The sequence below is a fragment of the Elephantulus edwardii genome, unplaced genomic scaffold (genome assembly GCF_000299155.1).
Source record: "Elephantulus edwardii isolate Elephantulus edwardi_28Jun2011 unplaced genomic scaffold, EleEdw1.0 scaffold00007, whole genome shotgun sequence".
In the NCBI taxonomy this organism is placed as follows: Eukaryota; Metazoa; Chordata; class Mammalia; order Macroscelidea; family Macroscelididae; genus Elephantulus; species Elephantulus edwardii.
In genome coordinates, this window is record NW_006399757.1 from 14,518,881 (window position 1) to 14,542,675 (window position 23,795).

General features: G+C 37.4%; 1 protein-coding gene across 1 annotated transcript in view; it reads right to left on the bottom strand.

Annotated features, from left to right (window-relative positions):
• AGMO (alkylglycerol monooxygenase) overlaps positions 1–22,589 on the bottom strand; it is a 269,521-nt gene extending 246,932 nt beyond the window's left edge. The window contains exons 1-3 of the mRNA XM_006880379.1: positions 22,464–22,589; positions 20,912–21,042; positions 8,506–8,657 (exon numbers count right to left, since the gene is read on the bottom strand). Of these exons, the coding sequence (XP_006880441.1) occupies positions 8,506–8,657; positions 20,912–21,042; positions 22,464–22,589 (409 nt within the window). The remainder of the gene's footprint in view (positions 1–8,505; positions 8,658–20,911; positions 21,043–22,463) is intronic.
• Between the last annotated feature and the right edge of the window lie 1,206 nt (positions 22,590–23,795).

Below are 23,795 nucleotides of genomic sequence, written 5' to 3' on the forward strand. Positions count from 1 at the left end.
ATGAATTCTAATACTTAATGAAGTAAGGTTTTTTGTGGATTCAAATACCACCTGCCAATCTAGTGGATTTTACTGAGACTCTTCTGTATTATTTGCTTAACTCACAGCATAAGTGGTGTACAAGTTGCCATGCCGTGGTCACTTGTGGTTGCTGTGAGGTTGAACACTGTGACATGTGTCAAATGCGTTAATGGTTGGTTACCCAAGGTGTATAGAGAGTGGGGTGGAGCTCCCCAATTAAAACAAGCTTGGGAGGAGGAGTGGCATCCACTTCCATAATAGCTTGTCTCTGGAAACCCTATGAACCTGAAGAGAGGATGAAAGGCACCCAAGCGTTGAGGACTGTCCTTCACAGGGTCACTATGAGTCACCTGCGACTCGATGGCACCACCACCACAGCATAAAGCACTGCAGAAAAAGGATATGTTTTCTCTAAAGCTTCAAATCACAGAACTGGCATTAATGTTTATTTTTAAAACTGCCGTAGCACAGCTTTGTATGGATGTATATACAGTTTGTAATTTTTAACTTCAAAATGTACTAATTTGGAAGAAAAAACTGTAAAACCTTTATGAGGAAATAATTAAGCTTATGACACAAAAACAAATTCTGAAATGTGTCCTTAGAAGTATAGATGTATGACTTTATATTGTAAGATAATAAATATTTTAAAAAATATGTACTTATAATTTTTCACATATTATTTTTTCATGTTCTAGAAAAAGAATTTCAGTCTCAATGTTGAAATGGTATTTCTGGTAAATCAAATATTTAATAAAGCTGAAGAGATAACAAAATAAACTTTGAAATGGGAATAAAATTTACAACTTTCAAAGGATTTTGTTTCCTTCCAATTTTTGTTTCATATTTTTACAAAGAAGTATATTTAAAAGCAGGTATTAAAAGTAAATGGAGCATGGGTAAGCTCAATTTGCTAAAGGTTCAAAATATAAGACATTCCCTTGAGAAAAATAATTCATTTTAAAAAACCCTATTAATTGTATTATACTTGGCAACTATTTATTAAGGAAAAGATTGTAAGTATATTATCTATTTAAATGAAACCTTAAAACACAGCCTGTCAAAGGTTCCTTCTCATAACAAACAATATTCTTTTCGTTGTCTTATTCATTCATTGACTGACTCATGAAATAATTATTTACCTGGTTCCTATATACTCAAAGCATTTTTCCATTTAAAATTCTTTGCAAGACTAGATGATAAATAAAATCAATAAAATCTCTCTCAGAGAAGTTACTATCAAGGTCCTGGTAGAGTTATCATACCCTAATGAGTAAGGAATTGTGCAGTAAACCCAAAGGCAAGAGGTACAAATCTACCTGTGGCTCCAAGAAAGAAAGATGGACAATCCTGTCCCTTGTGTTTCATAGTCTCTGAAACCTCACTGGGTCAGTTCTGATTTGAAGGCAATGAGTGAGTGAGTGAGTGAGTGAGTGAGTGAGTGAGTGAGTGAGTGGATGCGTATAGTAGGAATCTTGGTGGTACTATGGTTAAGGGTTTGATGATAACTAAGACGTTGGAGTTTCTGACTCACCAACCACTCTGCAGAAGAAAGATGTGACAATTTCTTTCCATAAAGATTTACAGCTTTAGAAATCTTAAGAAGACAGTTCCATGTTCTCTTGTAACAACTGTTCAACAACAATGCATTTGGTTTGGTTTGGTTTGGTTTGGTTTGGTTTGGTTTGGTTCCTGTGTGGTAAATTGATGACAACTACATCTTGTGACTCAAATTCCAATATTCTTTCTGATTAGGTACATAGGTCTTTAATTGAATTGTGTTCTACTTAAATATGTGATGTTTACATGATCTGATAATGCAATGATATAATGAAATTATCTGTTAAATCACTCAGTATTAAGAGTAAGGGTGACATGCAATACTCATTGTCTGTTTGCTTTTTATTTTTTATTGGTTTGCTTGCAGTCATTCATATAGATTGTGTTTTAAATAACCATTCATATATATTGTATTTTATATCATCAATTACTATTGCTCTATGCCTATCATCTCCCCTTCCCTTCAAGTGCTCATGGAATCTTTCCTATTCATTCACACCACCCCGTCTGTCCAGTAACCTCTGCTGTCTTAGTGATTTCCCCCCTTACCTTTCTTCTCATTACCTTTCCTTTCCCTCTTTGAATATTTATACACATTTTATTCATTTACTCTTCTTTTTTCCACAATAGTGGTCTTACATAGTATTTTTCCTCGTGTGACAGAGTTAGTTCACTGAGCATAAAACTCTCTAGTCTTTTCTACTTTATAGAGTATTTTACAAAATCATTGTTTCTTAACACTGCACAGTATTCCACCGTGTGGACATGCCACAAAGTCTCCATCCATTTATTTGTTAGCGGGCATTCAAGCTGTTTCCATTTTCTTGCTATTGGGAATAAAGCAGCTATGAACAGAGGTGTCCACATTCATATCTAAGTTCTGAGTTCCTTGGGATATATTCCTAACAGTGGGAAAGTTGGCCATATGTTATTTCTATGTTCAGCATTCTCAGGAGACATCAAGCTTTCTTCTGTAATGGTTGTACCATTTAACACCCCCACCAGCACTGCTTAAGAGTTCTAATCTCTCCACATCCTCTCCAACATGATGTGCACTGTCACCACTTCCATTCAACACTATAGTGCAAGTTCCAGTTAGATCAATGAGGAAATAAGAAGCATCCAGATTTGCAAAAAGGTGGTGAAACTCTCACTATATGCAAATGATATGATTGTGTACAAAGAAAATCCCAAAGATGCAACAAAACACCTGTTAGATGTGGTAGATCGATTTAGTAGAGTGGCAGGTTACAAGATCAACATAAAAAATCAGTGGGATTTCTCTACAGCAACAAAATAAAAGCACAGAAAAGGAAATTAGAAAAGCAAAACCATTTATAATAGCCAATCAATCACAAGAAGAAATATTTAGGGATAAACCTAACCAGATATAAAAGAGATCTTTATAAAGAAAACTACAAGACACTACTATAAGAAACAATAAGAGATCTAATTAAATAGAAAATAATATTCCCTGCTCATGGATAGGAAGACTGAATGTTGTTAAAATGACAATTCTACAAAAAGGAATCTAAAGATTCAATGTATTCACAATACAGTTATCAAACTCATTTTCTTTTGTTTCTGTTTTATTTTTTTTAATTTAGTTTATTTTTCATTTCAATGAACATCTACAGAGATTTTGGAATTCCATTCATTCATTGTTTCACCCTTCTCCCCGCACAAACCCCTAAATGCCCATCAACAAACGAATGGGTAGAGAAGCTGTGGTATATTCACGCAATGGAATACTATGCTGCATTGAAGAACAAGGAACTCATGCAATATTATTCAAAATGGGTGACCCTGGAGGACATTATGCTGAGTGAGGTATCTCAGTCACAAAGGGACAAATGCTATATGGTGCCACTGTTGTAGAATGAGGCTGGCATTGGGGTGGGGTAAGACTGAGAAAAACTGGATGAAATATGTTTACGGCATTGAAGTCTATGGGGGAGAGAATAGTCTAAAAGTATTATATTTTAGGGCATTATTTTTATCGTAGGAGTACGCAATGCAGGTTGTAGAGTGGATTATATTTGGGGGTAAGGGGTGGGGTTTGGGGAGGTGCGGGGGGGATTGTGTACGAACTCATTTTCATGAGCTAGAAAAGGCCATTTCCAGTTTCATTTGAAAAAAATAAAGAGACCCTGAATAAGCAAAGCTCTCCTGAAAAACAAATATGAAGTAGGATCCACCACTCTCTGATATTAAAACATACTACATTGTTGTGGTTGTGGTTGTGTACCCTTGAGTTGGAACCAACCCATACTTGACCTTCTGGAAGGTTTCATAGTAGTTAATTACATGGCAAGAAACTGCCTGTCCTTCTCCTGTGGAGCAACTGGTGGTTTCAAACCATGTGCCTGCAGGACTGCAGCACAGCTGCTTGCCACTAGGCCATCAGAGCTCCCCTACTACACAGCTGTAGTAATTGAAACAACATGGTATTGGTATAATGACAAACATATAGAGCAATGGAATAGAATCAAGAAACTAGAAATCAGCCCACTTACCTACAGTGAACTGATATATGACAAAGAAAGAAAACCCATTAAAAGGGGCTACAACAGCCTCTTAACAAATGGTGCTGGTAAAACTGGGCATCTACCTCCACAAAACTGAAACAGAATCCACATCACAAAAATAAACTCAAAGTTTGGGTGAAACTCAAAACTCTAACAATCAAAAGAGACAAAATAGGAATAAATTTAGAAGGCGTAGGCAATGGCATAAAGAGGCTTACACACATAGCCCCCAAAATGTACAACAAGGAGAGGAAAAAATCAACAAATGGAACCTCCTTAAAACCACATTCCTGAGTGCATCAAAAATCTCCAATATGGTGAAAAGAAAGCCCATCGACAGGGAAAAATATTTGGCAACAACATTTCAGTTAAGTTATGATAAACTCAACAGTAAAATTTGCAGAAAACTAAAGGGCTTCCACAAGAAAAAGACTAATAACCCAATTAAAAAAAAAAATGGGCAGCAAATCGCACAGAAGGGAACTGCCTATCCTTCTCCCATGGAGCAGCTGGTGGATTTGAACCATGTACTTTTGGGTTGGCAGTGCAATTCTTCACTATAACTAGACATATTTTATTATTACACATATATTTTGACTACATATACTCCTATATGCCTAGCTTTATTTACATATATGTGTTTATGTTTCTTGTTTATTTATGAAATTCTTATGTTTTATATATTTACATTCAGATCAAGATGATTGATGTAGTGCAAAAATAATATAGTTTATGGACAAGTTGGAAAAAAATGCCAATGTCTCCCATAAGGTCTTGAATGAGAACTTCTCTGAGGATTGGGAGCAGGTGAAAAGTCATGGGGAAAAGTAAGAAGCAACAGCACATAGAGCTCTGGAGGCATAGTCCACAGTATGTTACCCTCCAATATTCATCTCCAGTAGCTTGAATACATCAGCAACTTGGAGGGAGAAACAGTTTCTTCCCACAAAGGTAAACAGTCTCAGAAACTCATTGGAAGGTAGATATGAGGTGGAATCAACTCTACAGCACTGAGTGAATTTCTTTTAGGAAGAAACTGCCATTTAAAAAAGTAGTTTACTATTGTTGTTGTTGTTATATATACCCTAGAGTCAGGACTGACTCATAGCTGACTATCAGGTTTTAAGAGGCAGTAAACCACACAGTAGGAAATGGCCCATCTCAATGGATTCGAATTGCCTACCTTTGTGTTGGAAGCTTAGTTTCTTATCAATCGGTCACCAGAGTTTCCTAAATAATTTACTTCTAGGTCATATTTTATTCTTAATCATACTTACTTAGAAAATTAGCATATTCAAGGAAATTTTGTCATTATTCTTTTCAAAACAAAGGTTATAACAATTTTTATAGCTCTTATATTTACCTGAAGTTACTTTAATGAATTAATAGATCTATAAAATTTTATTAAATGTGAATGTTTACAGTGTTAAACAGAAAAAAATTATGCAATTGATTTAAAGTTTAGTTGTCTGAATTGTAACATTTATGGGCTCTGCTTCTATTTCCTTCATCCTTACATGGAAGGACATTTGGTCCTAAATACACTTACACACACAGCTCACTTATTCACCCTGATCACAGATCTCTTCTCCTTTCCATCACTCATCTATATTTTATTATTCCAGTTTTCAGTCCTCTTCCTTCCTTCCCACCTGCTCGAACCACCCACCCCCTGAAATACTGAGTTCTACTATTCATTATTTTTTGAAAGTCATTACCCTTCCCAACATTCCTTCAGAAATACTCTGGCATGCCTTACTCCTCTTCAGACATCAGTGATTTATCTTTAGTTCCACAATCATTTTCTAACCTTTACTTCTCTCTACAGACATTAGAAGCTATGTCTTGCTCTTACATTTCTCTTTCTGAAACATTTCTTAGGAAGGTATAGTCACGAATCTCAAAAACCAAATTCAGTTAGCCAGTGCAGTGAGAGGTTTTTGTACCAAGTGAGAAATTTTGTAAAATTATGGTTATATTGAAGTACATTCTACTTAGTGCCGAGCTGGTGTCCTTTCCATGTGTAATGTGAATGTACTGCCAAACACATAAATCAAGTTTACATATTACAACACACTTTAAGAAACTTTAACAAACTGCCTAAATTAATGAGGAATCAATATGGTTGGTTCCTGTGAGGTGGAAATCAAGTAAATCTCTGCCTTTTCTCTCCTACTCTTTCTCAGACACTAGTTTCTCACCTCCACCTCCACTAATTAAGCTCTTTGGTACTACTCTCAAAGTGTTCTCAGGACTGGAAACCTCACTGCAATGCCTGTGGAGAACTCCTAGGTCATTTCCATAGTTACACAGTTCATTAGAGAAGTAAAGGGCTACAACTAAAGATCAGAACCAACACAGAAGTGACAGGGATACCTCGGTGCCTGCATCAGGAAGCACATGGACAAGTGTGGAAGAATTCCATACGCACAGAGAGCATCACTACAGTGCAGGATGGCTTCTGACTAGCACATCTCTCAGAGCAAGAAAGGCCTGTGAGGCTGAAAAGTCCTCCATGGAAGAATTCTAAGACTGTTGCCAGCCAATACCAACACGCTTGTCTTCCTTAATGGGTGGCATGTCACTCTTATCAGACTCCCCACCATGAGATACTCTGCTATCAGCCTCTTAGCTACTACCTTCTTCTTCTTCTTGCTATGTTCTTTCAAGTTGAGTTCAACTCAAAGCAACCCTTCTCACAATAGCTCTGAACCCTGTTCTATCCTGCACTAACCTCTGTCATACCACACTTACACTCATTACCCTAGTACTGTGTCAATCCATCTGATCCAGGCTCTTTCTCTCCTGTGCTGTCCCTCCACCCTTTCAAGCATGATATCTTTCTCCAAAGACTGGTCCTTCCTGGCTACATGCCAAAATATATGAAATGGAGGTTCAAAATCGTTGCCTCAAAGGTGCAGATTAGTTTCACCCTTTCCAGGACAGACTTGTTCTGGAATTCTATGGTATGTTCAAGACTCTTCTCTAGCACCCACACAACTCAAAGGCCTGAATCAGGAGTATCTTAATCTCCAGACTGACATTGTTGTTCTTCAGCACTTTTGAGAGGTCCCTGATAGCAGCTTTCCCCAGAGCAATTTATCTCTTGATTTCCTGACCTCTAGTGCCACTACCTAGTCCAGCTCAAAAATGAGCATAGCAGCCCATTCAGCTCTGTCATTGCGTCCTTTGCTATCAACCTATGTGCCATTGACTTCTTTGCCGTTTGTGTCTCTGCCACTAACTATAAATGTACTCAGCTCCCTCTGTATTTCCACTAAGTCAGGCCCCTATGTCATTGGTCTCTATACTATTGGCCTTTCCACTGCTAAATGGTCTCACTCATGCCCAGCACAGACACTCTTAGCTTTAGTCTGTTCAGCTCTCTCTCTCAACTGCTCTTGCTGCTGGGCCTTTTTGCCACCAGGTAACTCCACCATTAGCTCTGTGCCATAGCATCGACACCTCTGCTGCTGATGCGACCAGTTTATAGCCAAATTAATAATGTGCTTAGTTCTCTCAGCCACTCCTCCCCATCAAATGCCTCTGGCATCAGGTCTCTACTGATCTACAGGTCTTCTCCATGAAAATAGGGACTCAACTGCCATGCTATATACTGTTGTCCTCACCTCTGCTAACTGGCCCAGTCCAACCAGTGTACCAGATTCAGTATCATTGTGTTCCCAATGGTGCTATTTCAAATTTAGTTGCCAGCTCTCCCACTTAGAGCCTTTTACCTGAAAAGGGGCCACTATGTTCCAAAAGGCATGCTCCCCTTCTTGCTTCTTCCACCAAAGACTTGAATATCTCTACATTTCATCCCTGTGTATATACCAGTCCTCAGCAATCAGAAGGCTGATTATACAAAGAACAAATAACTCTCAATTATTCATGACATGCCAATAAACTCAGGTCTTGTAACAGAAAAGGAGCGTGTTCTGCTGGCAGACACTGGCTCCCCCCACCCCACCCAAGAAAAGTAACAATAGGGTAAAAGCAGCCTGAAAGGTTCCACAAATTGTTTCTGCAAAGAACTAAGGCAAAGGTAACAACTCCTCAGGGCAAATGGGGGAATTTTCCGAATGGTTTTTCCAAAGAACCAAGGCAACACTCCACATAAAGGCATTCGTTGTACTGCACACTTGTTATCTAGGAAACCTGCTGTTGTAGAATTTGTCTATGCCACTGTAGATAATTTTGATATGTAGTTTAGTACTGTGTGAGGATGTAGACTCTATCAAGTATTGTCATCATAAGAATAAGAAGTTTTCATCCTTTTTAATGTGCTTTACAATACACTATTTTATTCATTTGGTAATTAATTCAACAAATATTCACTGAACACCTACTATGTGTCACAAATAAATTATCTGTAAGGTCTTTATTTGTAACTTACCATGAGCCATGCGATGGAACCAGTAGTAGCCAAAGTCAACTCCTAAGAAGGTCAAGTACCAAGTCCATGGGGAATCCCAAGGCAAACTAAGGAGTCTATAATTTTCCCAGACATAAATGTAACTGGTCAGTTCAATGCTCCTGAAAAACAGACTGGAAAAATAAAATTTGGAAATAGATTATGCCAATTTTAGATGTAAAACCACATGGCAACATTTTAAATAGACTATTTTTTTAAATTAATTTATCATATGTGAACAAATGAAAAAATTTCTCACTTCTATTTGATTTCATGCTGCTCAGTTGCCTTGTTATCAAAATGATCCACAGGGCATTTCTTTTTGCTTTATAGTCACCATGCTTGTTAGATGTCTATGCTGTTAACTTCACTGCATTTAGGAGACTTTGTCTCTATGATTACTTTTAAGAAATTTTACTGAAGAATACAATTATGGTTCTTATGAGGAATATACAGAAGATGGAAAAATGTTGGTAGTATGTTTTTAAAGGAGATTGAAAATTTGCTGTGAAGAGTGTTGTTTACATTAGAGTTGGAACCAACTCATAGGTGATATTCCAGCTGGTTTTCAAAGGTAGTTGATCACACAGGAGAAGACTGCCCACCCTTCTTCTCCCAGTGGAGCAGCTGGTGGATTTGAACTGGCTGTGTTTAAGATTGTAATTCATCTTCTAACCTCTAGGTGAAAGAGAAATGATGGAGAGGAGTGAGGAAGAAAAGGAGTGAGGGAGAGAGAGGAAAAGAGGAAGCAGAAGATAAAGACATTTAACATTCAAACCCTTAAAAATGTTTTCAAATTTAAGTTGTTTCTGTCTAATGCTATTCTTTCTCCTCCTCTCCCTCTCTCCTTCTTTCCTCCCTCCCTCCCTCTCTCTCTTACACACACACACACACACACACAGACACACACACACTCTTAATGTCTTTTATATGTTATGAATAAGATTGAATGTTGTTGGACTTTCTTAACATTTCAATATTTCTTCAAGATTCTGTAATTAGTGTTTAAGATATGAAGGAAAATTTTTCTCTTAGAAATAAAGTATATATTCCTGTTGTTGTTATGTGCTGTCAAGACACCTGGGACTCATAGCAACCCTATGTACAACAGCTCTGAAGCCTGTTCTGTCTTGAGATAGTCTCACTGACTCTGAGACACCTACCCCATGTACCCCAGTTAATGAGTCAATCCATTCCGTTCAGAGTCTTCCTCTCCTGTGCAATCCCTCCATTCTGCTGAGTATGATGTCCTTCTCCAAGGACTGGTCCCTCCTGGCCATGTGCCCAAAGCAGCTTCAAAATCCTAGCCTTTAAGGAGAAATGTGGTTTCCTCTTCTCCAAGACAAACCAATTTGTTTTCTTAGCAGTACATGGACTGTTCAATATGCTTCTTCAGCACCACAACTCAAAGGCATCAATTCTTTTGCCATCCTTAGTCATTGTCCAGCTCTTCGATCTCAAATAATTGGAGACCATGGCTTGAATCAGGTGCATCTTAATCTCTAGACTGACATTGTTGCTTCTCAGTACTCTGGAAAAGTCCCTAATAGCAGATTTACCCAGTGTTATTCTTTTTCTTTCCTGAGTACTGGTGCCAGTAGTGTCGATTGTGGACCCAGACAAGCTGAAATTATTTACAACCTCAATCTCTTCTCCACCTACCATGGTTCTACCAACTGGCCTAGTGATGAGAATCTTTGTTTTCTTGATGTTGAGCTTCAACTCATATTGAAGACTATAGCCCTTGATTTTCTACAGTAAGCACTTCAGGTCGTCTTCAGTTCCAGCAAGCAAGGTTGTATTATCTGCATACCACAGGTTGTTGATGAGTCTTCCGCCAATCTTGATGTCACATTCCTCCTCATAAAACCCAGCATAATGTGATTCAGTATTCTGAAATTTAATTATTTTTTCTTTTAAATATTCTAGGATCAGCATTAAAAGTAAAGAAAATAAATTTTTCTTTTTGGTAAACCTACTTGTTGATTTTTTTTCCCCTTCCTACCTTTATCATTAATATATAAAAGTATTGATAATTCTACCTGACAGATAATTTTTAATAAACCACGAGGTTTGTGATTTAAAAGAGGAAATGACTAAATACTCCAATTTCAGATAAAATTTGAAACAGATCAAAATTAGTCTATCTTTAAAATTCATCAAAGCATATGCCTCTCTCTGTCAGATCAAATTCACCATGACTCCATGGAAGAAAGATGGAGAAACTTTTCCTATGCGATGTGCAACCTTGGAAATTTACTGGAGAATCAACTATGAATTTATTCCTGTTGAGTATAGCCTATGAGTCAATCAATTTTAAGTTTGCCTTTTGTTGTTTTTGTTTTGTTTTGTTTAATCACAAACTTAGTGTCTTTGAATTTGCATACTACTGGATCTTGAAGGTAAATGAGCCTTTAATTTTGCTCTCATCTTAATAAAATTATTATATTCAAGTCAGCTACTACGTAAAATGAAAGTCTAGACTACTTCTGTTCCCTAATAGAAATGGTAAAGGCTTACAAGGCTGAGTAGATTTCATAGTGTCACATGTTAAAACTCAACTTTCAATTCATAATTGCATAGTTGGGAGAAGCAGTCTGTCTGACATTTAGAAAAGCAAGTCTTTTCAGAACTGCTCACCCAAGCCCCTTTCCTGGATGTAGTCAAAAGACTAGCTCACCCCAGATGCCTACAAAGATACAGGCCATCTTGTAGAAATCTCTGAGCCCCTTGCCTCAGTGCCCTTGAGGATCTGTGTGGGTCTCCTTTCTACTTATGGTTTCATGAGTTTAGATCTCTACAGAAGTGCAGACTCCTAGGACTGACACAAAAGGTGGTTGTGTTTGCATTTACACATGTAGACAGAGCTTGGAAAAGTAGTCTGTGATGTTTACACACATGTGTGAGTCTCTCATGGAAGGAAAGGCAATGTGCTGAGGTTCCTATATTATTCTGAAATTTCAAGGAACCAAGAAACTTCAATTATAAAACCCTCCTTCTAAGTTATTATCAAGAGATATTTGTTAAAATAGGAAGATGAAACAGATTTCATATTCTAGCTTGTTAACTCGGTTGACAATTTGAACATATTTAGAGCAGGGCTCCACAACCGTGTCACTATTCCCACAATGGACCAGATAGTCCTTTGTGGTATGGGCTTGCCCTGTACATTCTAAAATGTTTAGCACACCCCTGACTTCTGCTCTGTCTACTAAACACCAGTAGCACCATTGCCTCTTCCAGCTGTGACAACAAAACTGTCTCCAGGCATTGCTAAATGTCCGCTGGGAGGTGGGGAAGTGGGGACTTGGCCCCAGTTGAAAAAAATTGCTACAAAAAAAAGGGAAAGAAAAATTAAAGCTTAGAAAATGCAACAGAAACTTGAAATAATCTGTAGCTTGTAATGTAAGCTGTATTTGTGGTGTCAAAGCAAATGCATTCATTAATTCATTCAATCCATCAATAGATTAACATCGAGAGATGTTACGGAAAGCCAGACAGCACATATTGAGGATAAATCCCTGAACACAGTAAGCACAATCAACTTCTCCTTAACAAGCTCAACAATTCGGTATATATATATACATATTATGTTCCTATCTCCCTTATCACGTCTAGTTATAAGAGGCACTAAGATATTCAGACTTCAATAAAAGAAAGAAGGTCTCTGGAAAAACTTCCATTTGTAAAATAAAGTGAACCTGCCTACAAGTGAACTGCTTTTTTATTTCCTGTACAGGTGCCAAATCTTGAGCAGACACCCAATTTATTATTCTGTCAACTGACTTATTAGGGTTGACACAAATCGAGCTAAAATATGCCTGACATACAACAGTCAAGGCTTTTTTTTTTTCTTCACACTTTAATAATACAAAGCCAAACTTTTCCTCAAGGCAAAGAAAAAGCAGGGAGAAGCTGTGGGAGTTATATTCCCTGTTTTCTATCAGCAAGATGAATATGATCCTCTTGCTCTCATATGTGTGTGTGTGTGTGTGTGTGCGCGTGTGTGTGTCTCCAAAGCTAAAAACAGTTTACCAAAGTAATACAGCTGGGAAATGATTATCAAACTCTCAAACTCTAAAAAGCCTTGATCGCAGGAAATAGCACCTACAATTTAAAAAAATGTTCCCACCAGACCTTGAATCATAAACCAAGGTTCAAGGTACCTTCCTTTCTCCTTCCAATGCCTCTCCCCCCTCCCGTAAACATATGACTCTTCACTCTGGAATTCAAACTTGAAATCTCTAAAACCCATCCTGTGGGAAAAGAAATATATAATATGCATTGTAATATGCTTTATCACAGGGAAAAAGAATATTGTATGTCAGGTATTGAATTACCAAATACCAGATCCCTTTCAGTCCTTAAGTTTGCATGTAAGAACAAAGAGATGATCTAAATATAAGGAGACAGGAGAATCCTCTAATCAACAATGTATGTACATAGAAGCCTTCCCTCCCATTGTCCTATTTTCTTCATGAGTTCCCCCAAAGAGTGCCTTTCTCTTGGGTCTAAGGCAAATAATTATAGCGACTGAAAGGTAGTTTATTTCTATAACTAGGTAAGAAGATTCTTCGCATGCGTTTTCGTATAGTGTTTTCTTTAGAAAATCTTAGAAATGGGTCTTGCCAATCAATGTTTGGTTCCTGAAAAAAAGTTGGTAAGGTGCCAAACTACAGATTTAATTTTTAAAAAATTATTCTAAATAATGCTAACAATGAAAAATAAGCAATAAATCAGAATAAATATTTAAGAATTTAGACTCACAAAGTTAGTTTTGAAAGACATACTTGGTTTCAATTTACTCACCACCAGGGGCAGAAATGTAAGATACGTCACCTAGGTTTTCAATATCCTTAAAGCTAAGAGAAGATAACAACCGCATTTGGTTGAAGGGACTCTGCACTTTTCTAGCACTCATGTACCGTTATACCCTAGTAATCGAGAAATAATGTGACATTTGATTTAGAGCCTTCATTATGAAATGATAAAATCTCAGAGTAAATAAATTGGTAGGATTATGTGTCTGAAAGTCATAGAAATCTGACAATGCATTTTATTCCTTAGCTGTCACAGCTATCTATGGGATCTTATTATGCCTATTATATAAAACTGAGGAAAGTAAAACAGGCTTATTTTTATTCCTAATAATCATGTTTGACGTCAGAAAGAAAAGCAATGCCTAAGATTGAGCATTGTAAGTACCTTTTACAATTCAAAAATTTACAGATATATAAAATTATACATACATAGGGCTTTAAAAAATCTGTATATTGATTGTTTATGAGAAATATTATTAAGTCTCTTCTATCTTGTACACAGCCTATTACTGTCCATCAGCAAAGCTACTGCCACTTTGCTCCATCTAGTGGAATACGGACTCCTTCCTCAGAGCATAACACAAACTCTACCTTCTACAGATGGATTTTGCACTGTCATTTCTTCCTGCCAAAGTTATCCTTTTTTCCTTTGAAAAAAAAATCACTTGATTTCTTTACTGTTACACCAACCATAAAAACCATATACGATTATACACAATATGATTATAAACATACGATTATGAACACAGCAACAACAAAAAAGCAATATACTATATTTGGCAGAAAAAATAGATATTAAATAAACACACAAGTCTACTCCTACAAAGCACAATACTTGTAGTCAGGAAAGATTAACTAGTCTAATCGTAGTCCCTGAAATTACACAATTAAGAACAAAGGCAAAGTCTATTAAGATTTGCAAGGTAGAAATTAAAATGACGCATTCTCCTGAGCAAAAACAATGAACAAGTAAACGTGTCTTTATTTTTTTTTTCTCCCTCATTTGGAGTATTTTAATGACTCTCAACAATAATAAAAATATCTATGTAAATAATAAAATATCATTTTAACATTTATTAGAAGTCTGATGTTGTTCCTAGTAATGTTGCTTCTGATACTGAAAGCATAGTTTAAAAACCTAGTACACAATTGTCCTTTACTTTCCAGCCTCACCCCCAGGAGTCAAAAGTATTTCAAAGAAATTTAATTTCCTCCATTTTGGACTTTTTTCCCCCAATGAATTGAAACTTTCTTGTCAAGAATGGAAAATTCCACAGCAGGCATGACCAGTAAAATTGTGCATATGTATAGGCAAGTATTGCAGACGCAGCTCCATACTAAAAATTGGCAGAGATCCATATATATTAAAAGTGGAGTGTCCCCAACTTATTTGAAAATTTGCCTACTTATATTATCCCTCCAACCTACTGCAATTTGATTTATATTCTGCTGTTTCAACAGAATAAATGAACCTATTAAAAACAAACCTACTGTAGATATTTATATCGGGAATAAAACTTCTCTTGGGAGGATGCAATTTATGGAAGCAGAAACTTTGGGAGGAAGTAACAAATTGAGGTCCCGGATTTCTAATGAATGCTTGGAAATTGAGTTCTGCTTTAAGAGAGGTAGGAACGGGAGAAAATATGTGATTATTTTTCACTCGTTAGCATTGAAATCAGTAGCACGCTATTTTATAAGTTTTAGAAAGACTGCTTTCAGAACCTTGATTTTAGTAAATATCTTGTGGAATCAAGTTTAATTTTTTATAGTCACATATGCCAGTAATGAATAGAAAGGCACAGTGACTGCATATGAGACACTATGATTAGTTTCTGTAATGAGAAGTATCTGTCTGCAACTTCGAGACTAGATTCTGAGTAGAGACGCAGTCTACTGAATTTGAGAATAGCTAAACAGATGCAGGCCTGCCTAGAATCTGGTCCTTGGGACATATGGATTTTTTATTACACATCATGGTCTGTCCTACAGGCTTGTAAACAAGATACAATCTTCTCCATGATTAACTTTTCCCCTTACATAGAGACTTGAAAGACACAGAGTGTATCTTTGGGGTTTTTTTTAGGTTTTTTGTTGTTGTTGTTGTTTTTAAACAGATTGCATCTTTGTTTGAGGACTTTGAATAGGTTCATTCCAGTTCAACCTCCTGCTCGTAATTTGCATATCTACCCAGATACACTTAAGCAGACTCTATATTTTAACAAGATTCTCCTAATGACGCTTATGGTGAATGAGAACAGACAATTTAAGAGATCTCAGGGGATCTCCGAGAAGCAATGTGAATGAAAATCTAGGTTCTGACTCAAGGTATTTGTGTGGAAATGCAAATTCTCTGCAGGGAATGAACTGGCCCAAAGTTCTGCTTGCTTATCAATAACAGCCAGCATGCTGTTAATGTCTCAGATGTTTTGGATTTTATGTAACAATGAAAACCGAGTTCACCGAATACACTTTGTTTTTCCTCAAAGTCTGCATACCGCATTTTCGTTACATGAATGGTGAAGTGAAAAAACATGTTCAGGGTTTCGCTTTGATTTCCATAACTTATTTCTCAGAGGCATTATGCCTATTTGGAAGTATTATTCAAAGCATAATTCTTCACAAACGGATTCACAAAAGGCATGCTCCCATTCCCCTCTCCGCTCCCCATCATACATTTTAAGGAAGTGGCAAGCCCCTGATGCAAGTGGAGAAAATGAAATTAGTCCCTCAGAGAGGCTATGATCAATGCCGTGTTAATCTAACCCTCAGCTGTTAATGATTTGCACGAGGATTCCCCTCAATGCTGGGGCTTCAGTTGAATTACTGTTTTAAGAGTCTCAGCCACATTTCCCTGCTCTTGCTGAAAGGGGATTGAGTTGAGTGGATCCTACAGATCAGCTTTCTTTTTCTGCTTTGACCTGCTTTGGTTTTCAAATGGCAACAAAATACGCAAGAATCTTCCAAATTTTATTTTCTGAAATGTTCTTAGCTGAGATCTTCCAGGTAAACGGCTATGAAGTAAACCCCTTTGCAATATTGATAGATTTTTAATTTGAACCGCGGCTTATGGCCTACAAAGTGGGGTGGGGGGAGGGAAGAGCAATTTGCTTTTTGGCCAAACTATAACTTTAGAAAAATAGCCTCCAAATTCAAGTTCATAACCTTTTACCTTTTTCTCACAGGGCACCAGAGTTTGCAGTTTGTGTTAGTTTAGGGAGTGTTATGAGTAGTAGCATGTGAAGGAAAAGAGCTTCATGTACTGTCCCTGAAGGCATGGTTTGTTTTGGTTTCTTTCTCCTCATTTTCTCTTTCATTCTCTCTCTCTCATTTTTTGCAATTATATATATATATACGGTTATTGTTAGTCAAGGTAAAAAATTTTGTACCTTTTCCATTGCACAGTTTAGCAGAAATATTGTACTAAGGGCACAGTTTGAATTTCCAATAGTTACAACACTGTGATAGGCGGAAACAAAAAATTACTTGTAACCAAAGTCAAATTTGAAACAGTAAAAGAATTGCTAAAGCAACCACTCACCTCAATTCTGAGCTGTAATACATTAATATCAATGCAGCAAAATATGAGACTCATAATTGTACCTAAGTGGCACCTTGGTTATCAACTCATTTACACAGCTCATCAATTGATGCAATTTCTATAAATGTATACAGGAAACTTCCTCAGAATGAAGGATAGTAACTAAATATTTGTCAAAAGGTGAATTTGCATACTCCCTTGAGCATGTTGAATGCATGTTATTCTATTCAATGGAGACACAGAATTTAGAAAATTGTATATTATTGTAAATTCTTTTTTAGAGTGATCAGGGAATTATCTATAAACAACATAAATATCATCCTCTAATGGAGTCCCTGAGAGATGCAAAGATTGAAATACTTGACTGTAAAGGTTGATGTTTTCAATCCACCCAGAGAAGGCTCAGAAGACAAAACTGGAGATCTGCCTCTGAATGGTCACAGTCCTGAAAACTCTATGGAGAAAAGATCTGCTTTGCATACCTGTGTTCTTGTCTCAGAAGTTACCTGTTGGAGAGGAATTCTGCTGGAATAGTCTGTACCAGTTATACTACTAACCCAAAGACTGCGTGACTCAGGGGGTTCAAATCCACCTGTGGGCTCACAGGAAGATGACAGGCAGTCAGTTTCCATTATCTTTAGACTCTCAGAAACTTGATAGAAGGTCACCATGAGTCTGAACCAACTCCAAGGTAGTACACAAGTGAACAATTGACTATGATTACAATACGCAAGTAATATATGCTCTAAGTTACCTTTATTATAGTAACATTTATGAGAGAGACTTTACCTAAAGGTTTATTTATTGTGTATTTTATGAGAGTGGAGGCAATTATTTTCCCTTTTCTCAAAGGTCTTCGTTTTGATTTCATGCTTTAAAAAATCCACTGTGGTTCCCATTGGGTGTTTTGTAGACACATTCCAAAGCACTGAACATTCCTTAGAAGGAAAGGTCTTCAAAGAGCAAACGAAGGATGGGTGGGAACCAGGAAAGTGAGCAGAAAACTATACACGGCACAGATATCTTCTGACAAATCTTCCCTCACCTTCCACTTCTTCGCTAAATCCTCATCTATTGAAGATGCTTTCCATTCATTTATTGTCACCTACACATAGTTAAATTTATTCTTACAAGAAAGAAATAGATCATTTGCTGTTTGCTACACATGATGGGGTAAGGAGCCCTGTCCCACTGTGATTAAAGGCTTGGCTGTTACACAAAAGGTAGGTAATTTGAAGTTGTCAGCTGTCCTGAGAGAGAAAGACGTACAGATCTTCTAAAAGAATTACTGCCTTGGAAACCCTATGGAGCAGACCTGCTTTGTCCTACAGGATCAGTGTGAGTCAAAATCTACTCAATAACCACATATTTTTCTCAGTCACCCACTTTTATCACCAATTAAATATTCCTAAACTATTAAATATTTTGTTGCTGTTTATCCATTGAGCACTTAAACTTCACACGTCAGAGAGAAAGCAAAGCATACAGAAAACTTCTTACTCTCAAGTTGCATACAAGCTACAGAAAGATGAGTATAACATCTGTGACAATTATTGTGTTTAAGTATCAGATTCTGCAAAAGCAGAGAGAAGTGGTGCCTACCAATGGTGCAGAGAATAGGCAAGATGTGCTGCAGAGCAGATGCCTGTTCTGGAGCCCAAAAAATCAGAGCTGACTGCATGGATGACTTTCAAGACAAAAAGAAGCCATGTAGCATCTGGATAATGATGACATGCAATAGAGTACAGATGGGACAAAATTAGAAAAGAGGAAAAAGAGTAAGGGTAGAAAGGTCTGTAGGTCTGGGCACTACATATTATCTTAATAGCAATATTTTGTTGTTCTTACTTACATCAAGTCCCATGCATCTCATAGCAATCCTACACAGAACAGCTCTGAACACTGCTCTATCCTGAGTCAACCTTATTGTCTCTGATACATTCATCCGCATTATCCCAGTTACTGAATCAATCCATCCATCAAGGGTCTTCCTCTCTTGTGCTGTCCCTCTACCTCCCAAACATGATGACCCTCTCCAAGGACAGGTCCCTCCTTGCAAGATGCCCAAAGTATGTCAAATGGAGTTTCAGAATCCTTGCCTCCAAGGAGCAGCCTGGTTTCACCCTCTTCAGACTGAACCTGTTCATTCTCCTAGCAGTTGGTGGTATATATTCATTACTTTTCTCCAGCACCACAGATCAAAGGCATCAATTCTCTTTCTACCACCCCTAGTCATTGTCCAGCTTGCTGATGTATAGCATGTCATTGTGAAGACCATGGCCTGGATCAGGTGTATCTTAGTCTCCAGACTGACATCGTTGCTCTTGAATCCTCTGTAGATGTCCCTGATTGTTTCTCAAATTATTTGGTCAGCATACAAATTTGATAAGTATGTAGAAAGTATACAGTTTTATGTACATCTTTCTTTCTGAATTTTGTATCATATAATGTCCTCTTATTCTGTTGAGATAAATATTTCTTGGTCTAAGGATAAGTTTTGCATAAGCACAATTAAGTACCTGAGATTTCCATTCTTTCCAATGTCATCCATAACTTATTATGATTCACAAAGTCAAGAAGTTGGTCTATATAAAGAAGAATGTGACTGTGGCATCAGGATTGAAGGAAGACTGATCGATAACCTGCAAGGTCTATCTTTATTTTGTGTCTTTGGTGGAGTCAAACTGCCAAAGACTCACAATATTTGAACAACTATCGATGGCCTATATCATCAGAACTCCCCATAAGACTGAGAATTTTTGTTGGTAGGTACCACTGAGTCAAGTACAACTCTATGAACAGCAGATCTGAACCCTGTCCTACTCTGTACCATCCTCATCATTTCTGACATACTTCATGGTTCATTGCTGCAGTCACTGTGACAGTCTATCTCATTGAAGTTCTTCCTTTCTTTCATTGGTCTTCAACATTTCCAAGGAATAGCTTCTCCTAACATATGTGAAAAGTACCTGAAATGAAGTTTTACTGCCCTTGATTCTAAGGAACATTCTAGTCACATCTTCTCTAAGACATATCTGTTATATTTTTTGAAGTCCCTGGGGTAATCAAAACTCTTCTCTATAACTCAAAGGCATCCATTCTTCTTTAGTCTCCTTATTAATTGTTCAGCTTTCAAACATACAGCAAGTGACTGAAAAAATCATGGCCTGCAACCAGACACACCTTAGTTTTTAAAGTGATTTTACTGTTCTTCAGTAATTTGGAAAGGTCCCTGACAGCCAACTTTCCCAATACAATACATCTTTTGATTTTCTAACTGTTAGTGCCAACAGTGTTGATTGTGAATCCCAGTAAGGTGAATTTGTTGACAATTTCAACCTTTTTCCATTTATCATGATGTTGTCTACTGAACTACTGAATATTTGAGGACTTTTGTCTTCTTGGTGTTGAAATGTAATCCCTATTGAAGTCTGTAGTCTTTGATCTTTTGCAGCGAGTATTTCAAATTCTCCACTTTCAGCAAGCAAAGTTGTGTATCTATATAATGCAGGTTATTGGTGAGTCTTCCTCCAATCCTGATGCCACATTCTTTCCCATAGAGTCTAGCTTCTTGAAGTATTTGCTCAGCATACATGTTGAATAGGTATGGAGAAAGTATACAGCCTTGACACTAGTGGTAGTGTATAGCAATTGGGTAAAACATATAAAGTATCAATAAACTGAAAGGAAAAAGTAATTTTGCACAGGAGAAGATTGATCATCTTTGTTCAAGAAGTCCATAGTAAATTAGAACAGGGACCATATATGAATCAGCAGTACAACTCCCTATGAAGTATGGCATCAAAGCTTCACAAATAATATCTAGGCCTTTATTTTTATAAGTGAAAGGAGGGGGAAAGTTCATTAAAAACAGAAAATTGACAATCTTATATAAAGACTTGACTTATTTGGGGATAGACACATAACTAGACTAATTCCTGATATAATGAGTTTCCTTCTACTCATTATTGCTCATATTTGGAGAATTTCCATTTATTCACCCAGTGTAGCTAATCATCTAACTCACTTGGGAAGCCGTGAAAGAACACCAGCAGATATGGATGTTAAGGCATCATCCAGACGGCCTGACGGCTTCCCTTTGCGAATCCAGCTCACAAGCAATTCAAGCAGCATCAAGGAAATGAAAAACGGAGTTGCCTGGAAAGGAAATTGAAAAAAAGGAGATGTATTTCACTTGTTAAGAGGCTCCTCCACATTTCCTGTTTAGTTATTCCAGAAGTGGGAAGCTCAGAATGGATTACTTAGCAGGAAATGATATACATCTATCCTAGGGATAATTTATGCTTAATGATAAAAAGAGGTAAAATTATTATGTATATACCCTAAATACGTGCCTCAAATATACCCATAGCCATAACCAAGATAATTGTGCCAACAACTTAATAAGATTACAAAGGACATGTTTTAAGTTAGAAGTTAAAACATAACTTTAAAAGTTAAATAATAAAAAAAAAAGTTAAATAATCAGAAGTCCATCATCCACATAGGACTAATTTGAACCCACTTCAAAGAGGCTTCCCTTATGGATACACACAATTCTAGTTTTTCATGTGAGAAGTGCCCAAATTACATTTGATGAGGAAATTGAAGCTGTAATAACAAAAACTTTCCTGCAAAGTTTTTCAGAGAACAGGGTCATTTGAAATGTGTATTTTAACCATTCATTAGGAAAAACGAAGCTAAGCCTTCAAGTACGTTTCAACTCAACACCAGTCATGCTGTATTAATTAATTGTTTTAAGTGTGTTTTTAAGGCACTCCTATTAATGACTACATCAAATAAGATGTATTGTTTAAATATTAAAGAGTGACTTAAGAAAATGTGAGGTAGCCACACTTTTCTTTTTTGTCAATACAATCAAAAGAAAGAGCAATATCAAATTCTGACAAAGATTTCACTCATTTGGAGGCTGATCATAGGTTTTAAAGTTCTCCAAAATAATATCATTTTCTTTTACTTTCCTCCTCCCCTCTAACCCTCTCCACCCCGCCCCTTCCTGGTCTGATTCAGTAAGTGCTGTAAGGAACAACTTGAACAGGGTGGGGAACTTCAGTATTCAAGTTCTGGATAGTTCCACATCCAGAAGTGAAAAAATGCCTCTGAACACTTCAAAATTTCAAAGCAAACTTGGTTCGAGTTCAAAGTGAGGCAGCAGAGTTGGACTCTCAGCCAGGCTCCTTCATTCTGCAAAAATTCTCTACTGAATTAAAAAATGGAAATAGCTTTTTGCATAGCAGTGTGCACATCTGCCATCTGAAAAAGGAAAAAAAAATTATAAAGACATCCAATTCCTAAACAATTTGCTTCCGGAAACCCTATGAACTTTATAAATGTCGATAGTTGTAGAGGGGCTTCAGGCTTTTGTTCATAGGGTCACTGTGAGTCCTGCTCGACTCGAAGGCGATCAACAACTACTGATGTGATACAGCTCTTTGACATCTGCAGTGGCACAGGGTCTGGGAATTTCATCATTTCAGGAACGAAAGTGAACGAAATCTCTAGGATGTGTTTAACTTACTGAGAGAGAGCGACAGCAGCCTCTCCTCAGAGAGCCTCACCTTCTCTACGTAATCTGGCACCTCTTCCACGGTTTGGAAAGACGTTTCATTGGGCTTCATCATGTAAAACATGGCGCGGACCCCTTGGGAAACTGAAACATCTTTTTGGACTCCGGGGTTTCTCATCTCTGCCCTTGTCTGATTCCCAGCTGGAGATTATTTCGGATTGCTTGGTTGCAGCCAGAGGCAGAACAAAGAGGACGCGATGGGCAGCACAGAGCAGTCTTTGTCAGAGAACAGCAAGAAGCAAAGCTCCGCAGAGCTTGGCCAACAGCACACACTGTGCAGCTAGACAGGGAAATAGAGGGATCAAGGACCAGTTCAGAGTTCAGTGGGCGGCTGCTCCCCAGTCCTGGGCATGTGGGCAAGGGAGGGGTGCTTATGAGATTTGCCCTAACAAAGCAGTTTGACAAGAGCTAAAATAGCATATCACTTTTTTTTTTCTAAGAGAGAAGAAAGAAAAGATATAAAGGGAAGGGGTGGGGATGGGGTGGAAATGATTCTGCTTTGTAAAAAGAAAAAAAAGTGATAACACAGGTGAAAGTTCACTCTGAAAAAAGTGAGTGGAAACTCCCACGTCTAATCCTCTAATCACAGGAGAGGCATTTATCTTTTCTCTCTCTCTCAAAATTCGTACTGTGTTCCAGGGTTTTTTGTTTGTTAGTTTTTGTTTCTCAATAAATTTCTATTTCTTGAAAATTCTCCAAACTTTTTATTAACATTTATTTATTTACTTACTTACTTATTAATAATTAGCTTGAAGGTCAATAAGCATCTAATTTAATACTCCTGATCTTTTATTTCTGGATCTGAATAATCTTGAACTCTGAATATTCCTAATACAACAAAGTTAGGAGCAGTTTGGCTTTTTTATTGTTTAATGAAAATTTGACTAGTAAGATTTTTACCAATTCTTTGCACTTTCGGGATTCCTTAGGGAGCTCTGGTGGCCTCGAGGCAGGCAGCTGCTCTGCAGTCCTATGGGCATGTGGTTCAAGGCCACCAGCAGCTCTGCAGAAGGAGGATGGGCAATCTCCCAAGCAATTAACTTGCCTCTGAAAACCTGCCAGAGGGTCAGCTTTGGGTCAGTTCTGATTCTGTGGTACACAACAGCAGAGGATTCCTTGATTAAAAAAAGTGGCAAGACGTTGCTATGAGATGTTATCTGTTTCCTAGGCAGAGTCCAAGGGCATTTGCCAGTAATGCAATCAGTGGAGTTTATCAGAAAGAGCACAGGCAGTGTATGCGTGCCCTCAGAGCTGTTTTTAGAATAGGTCAGCAGTTCTAATTCACCAGTTCTCCTGGGAGAAAGATGGCCTGTCTTCAGTCATA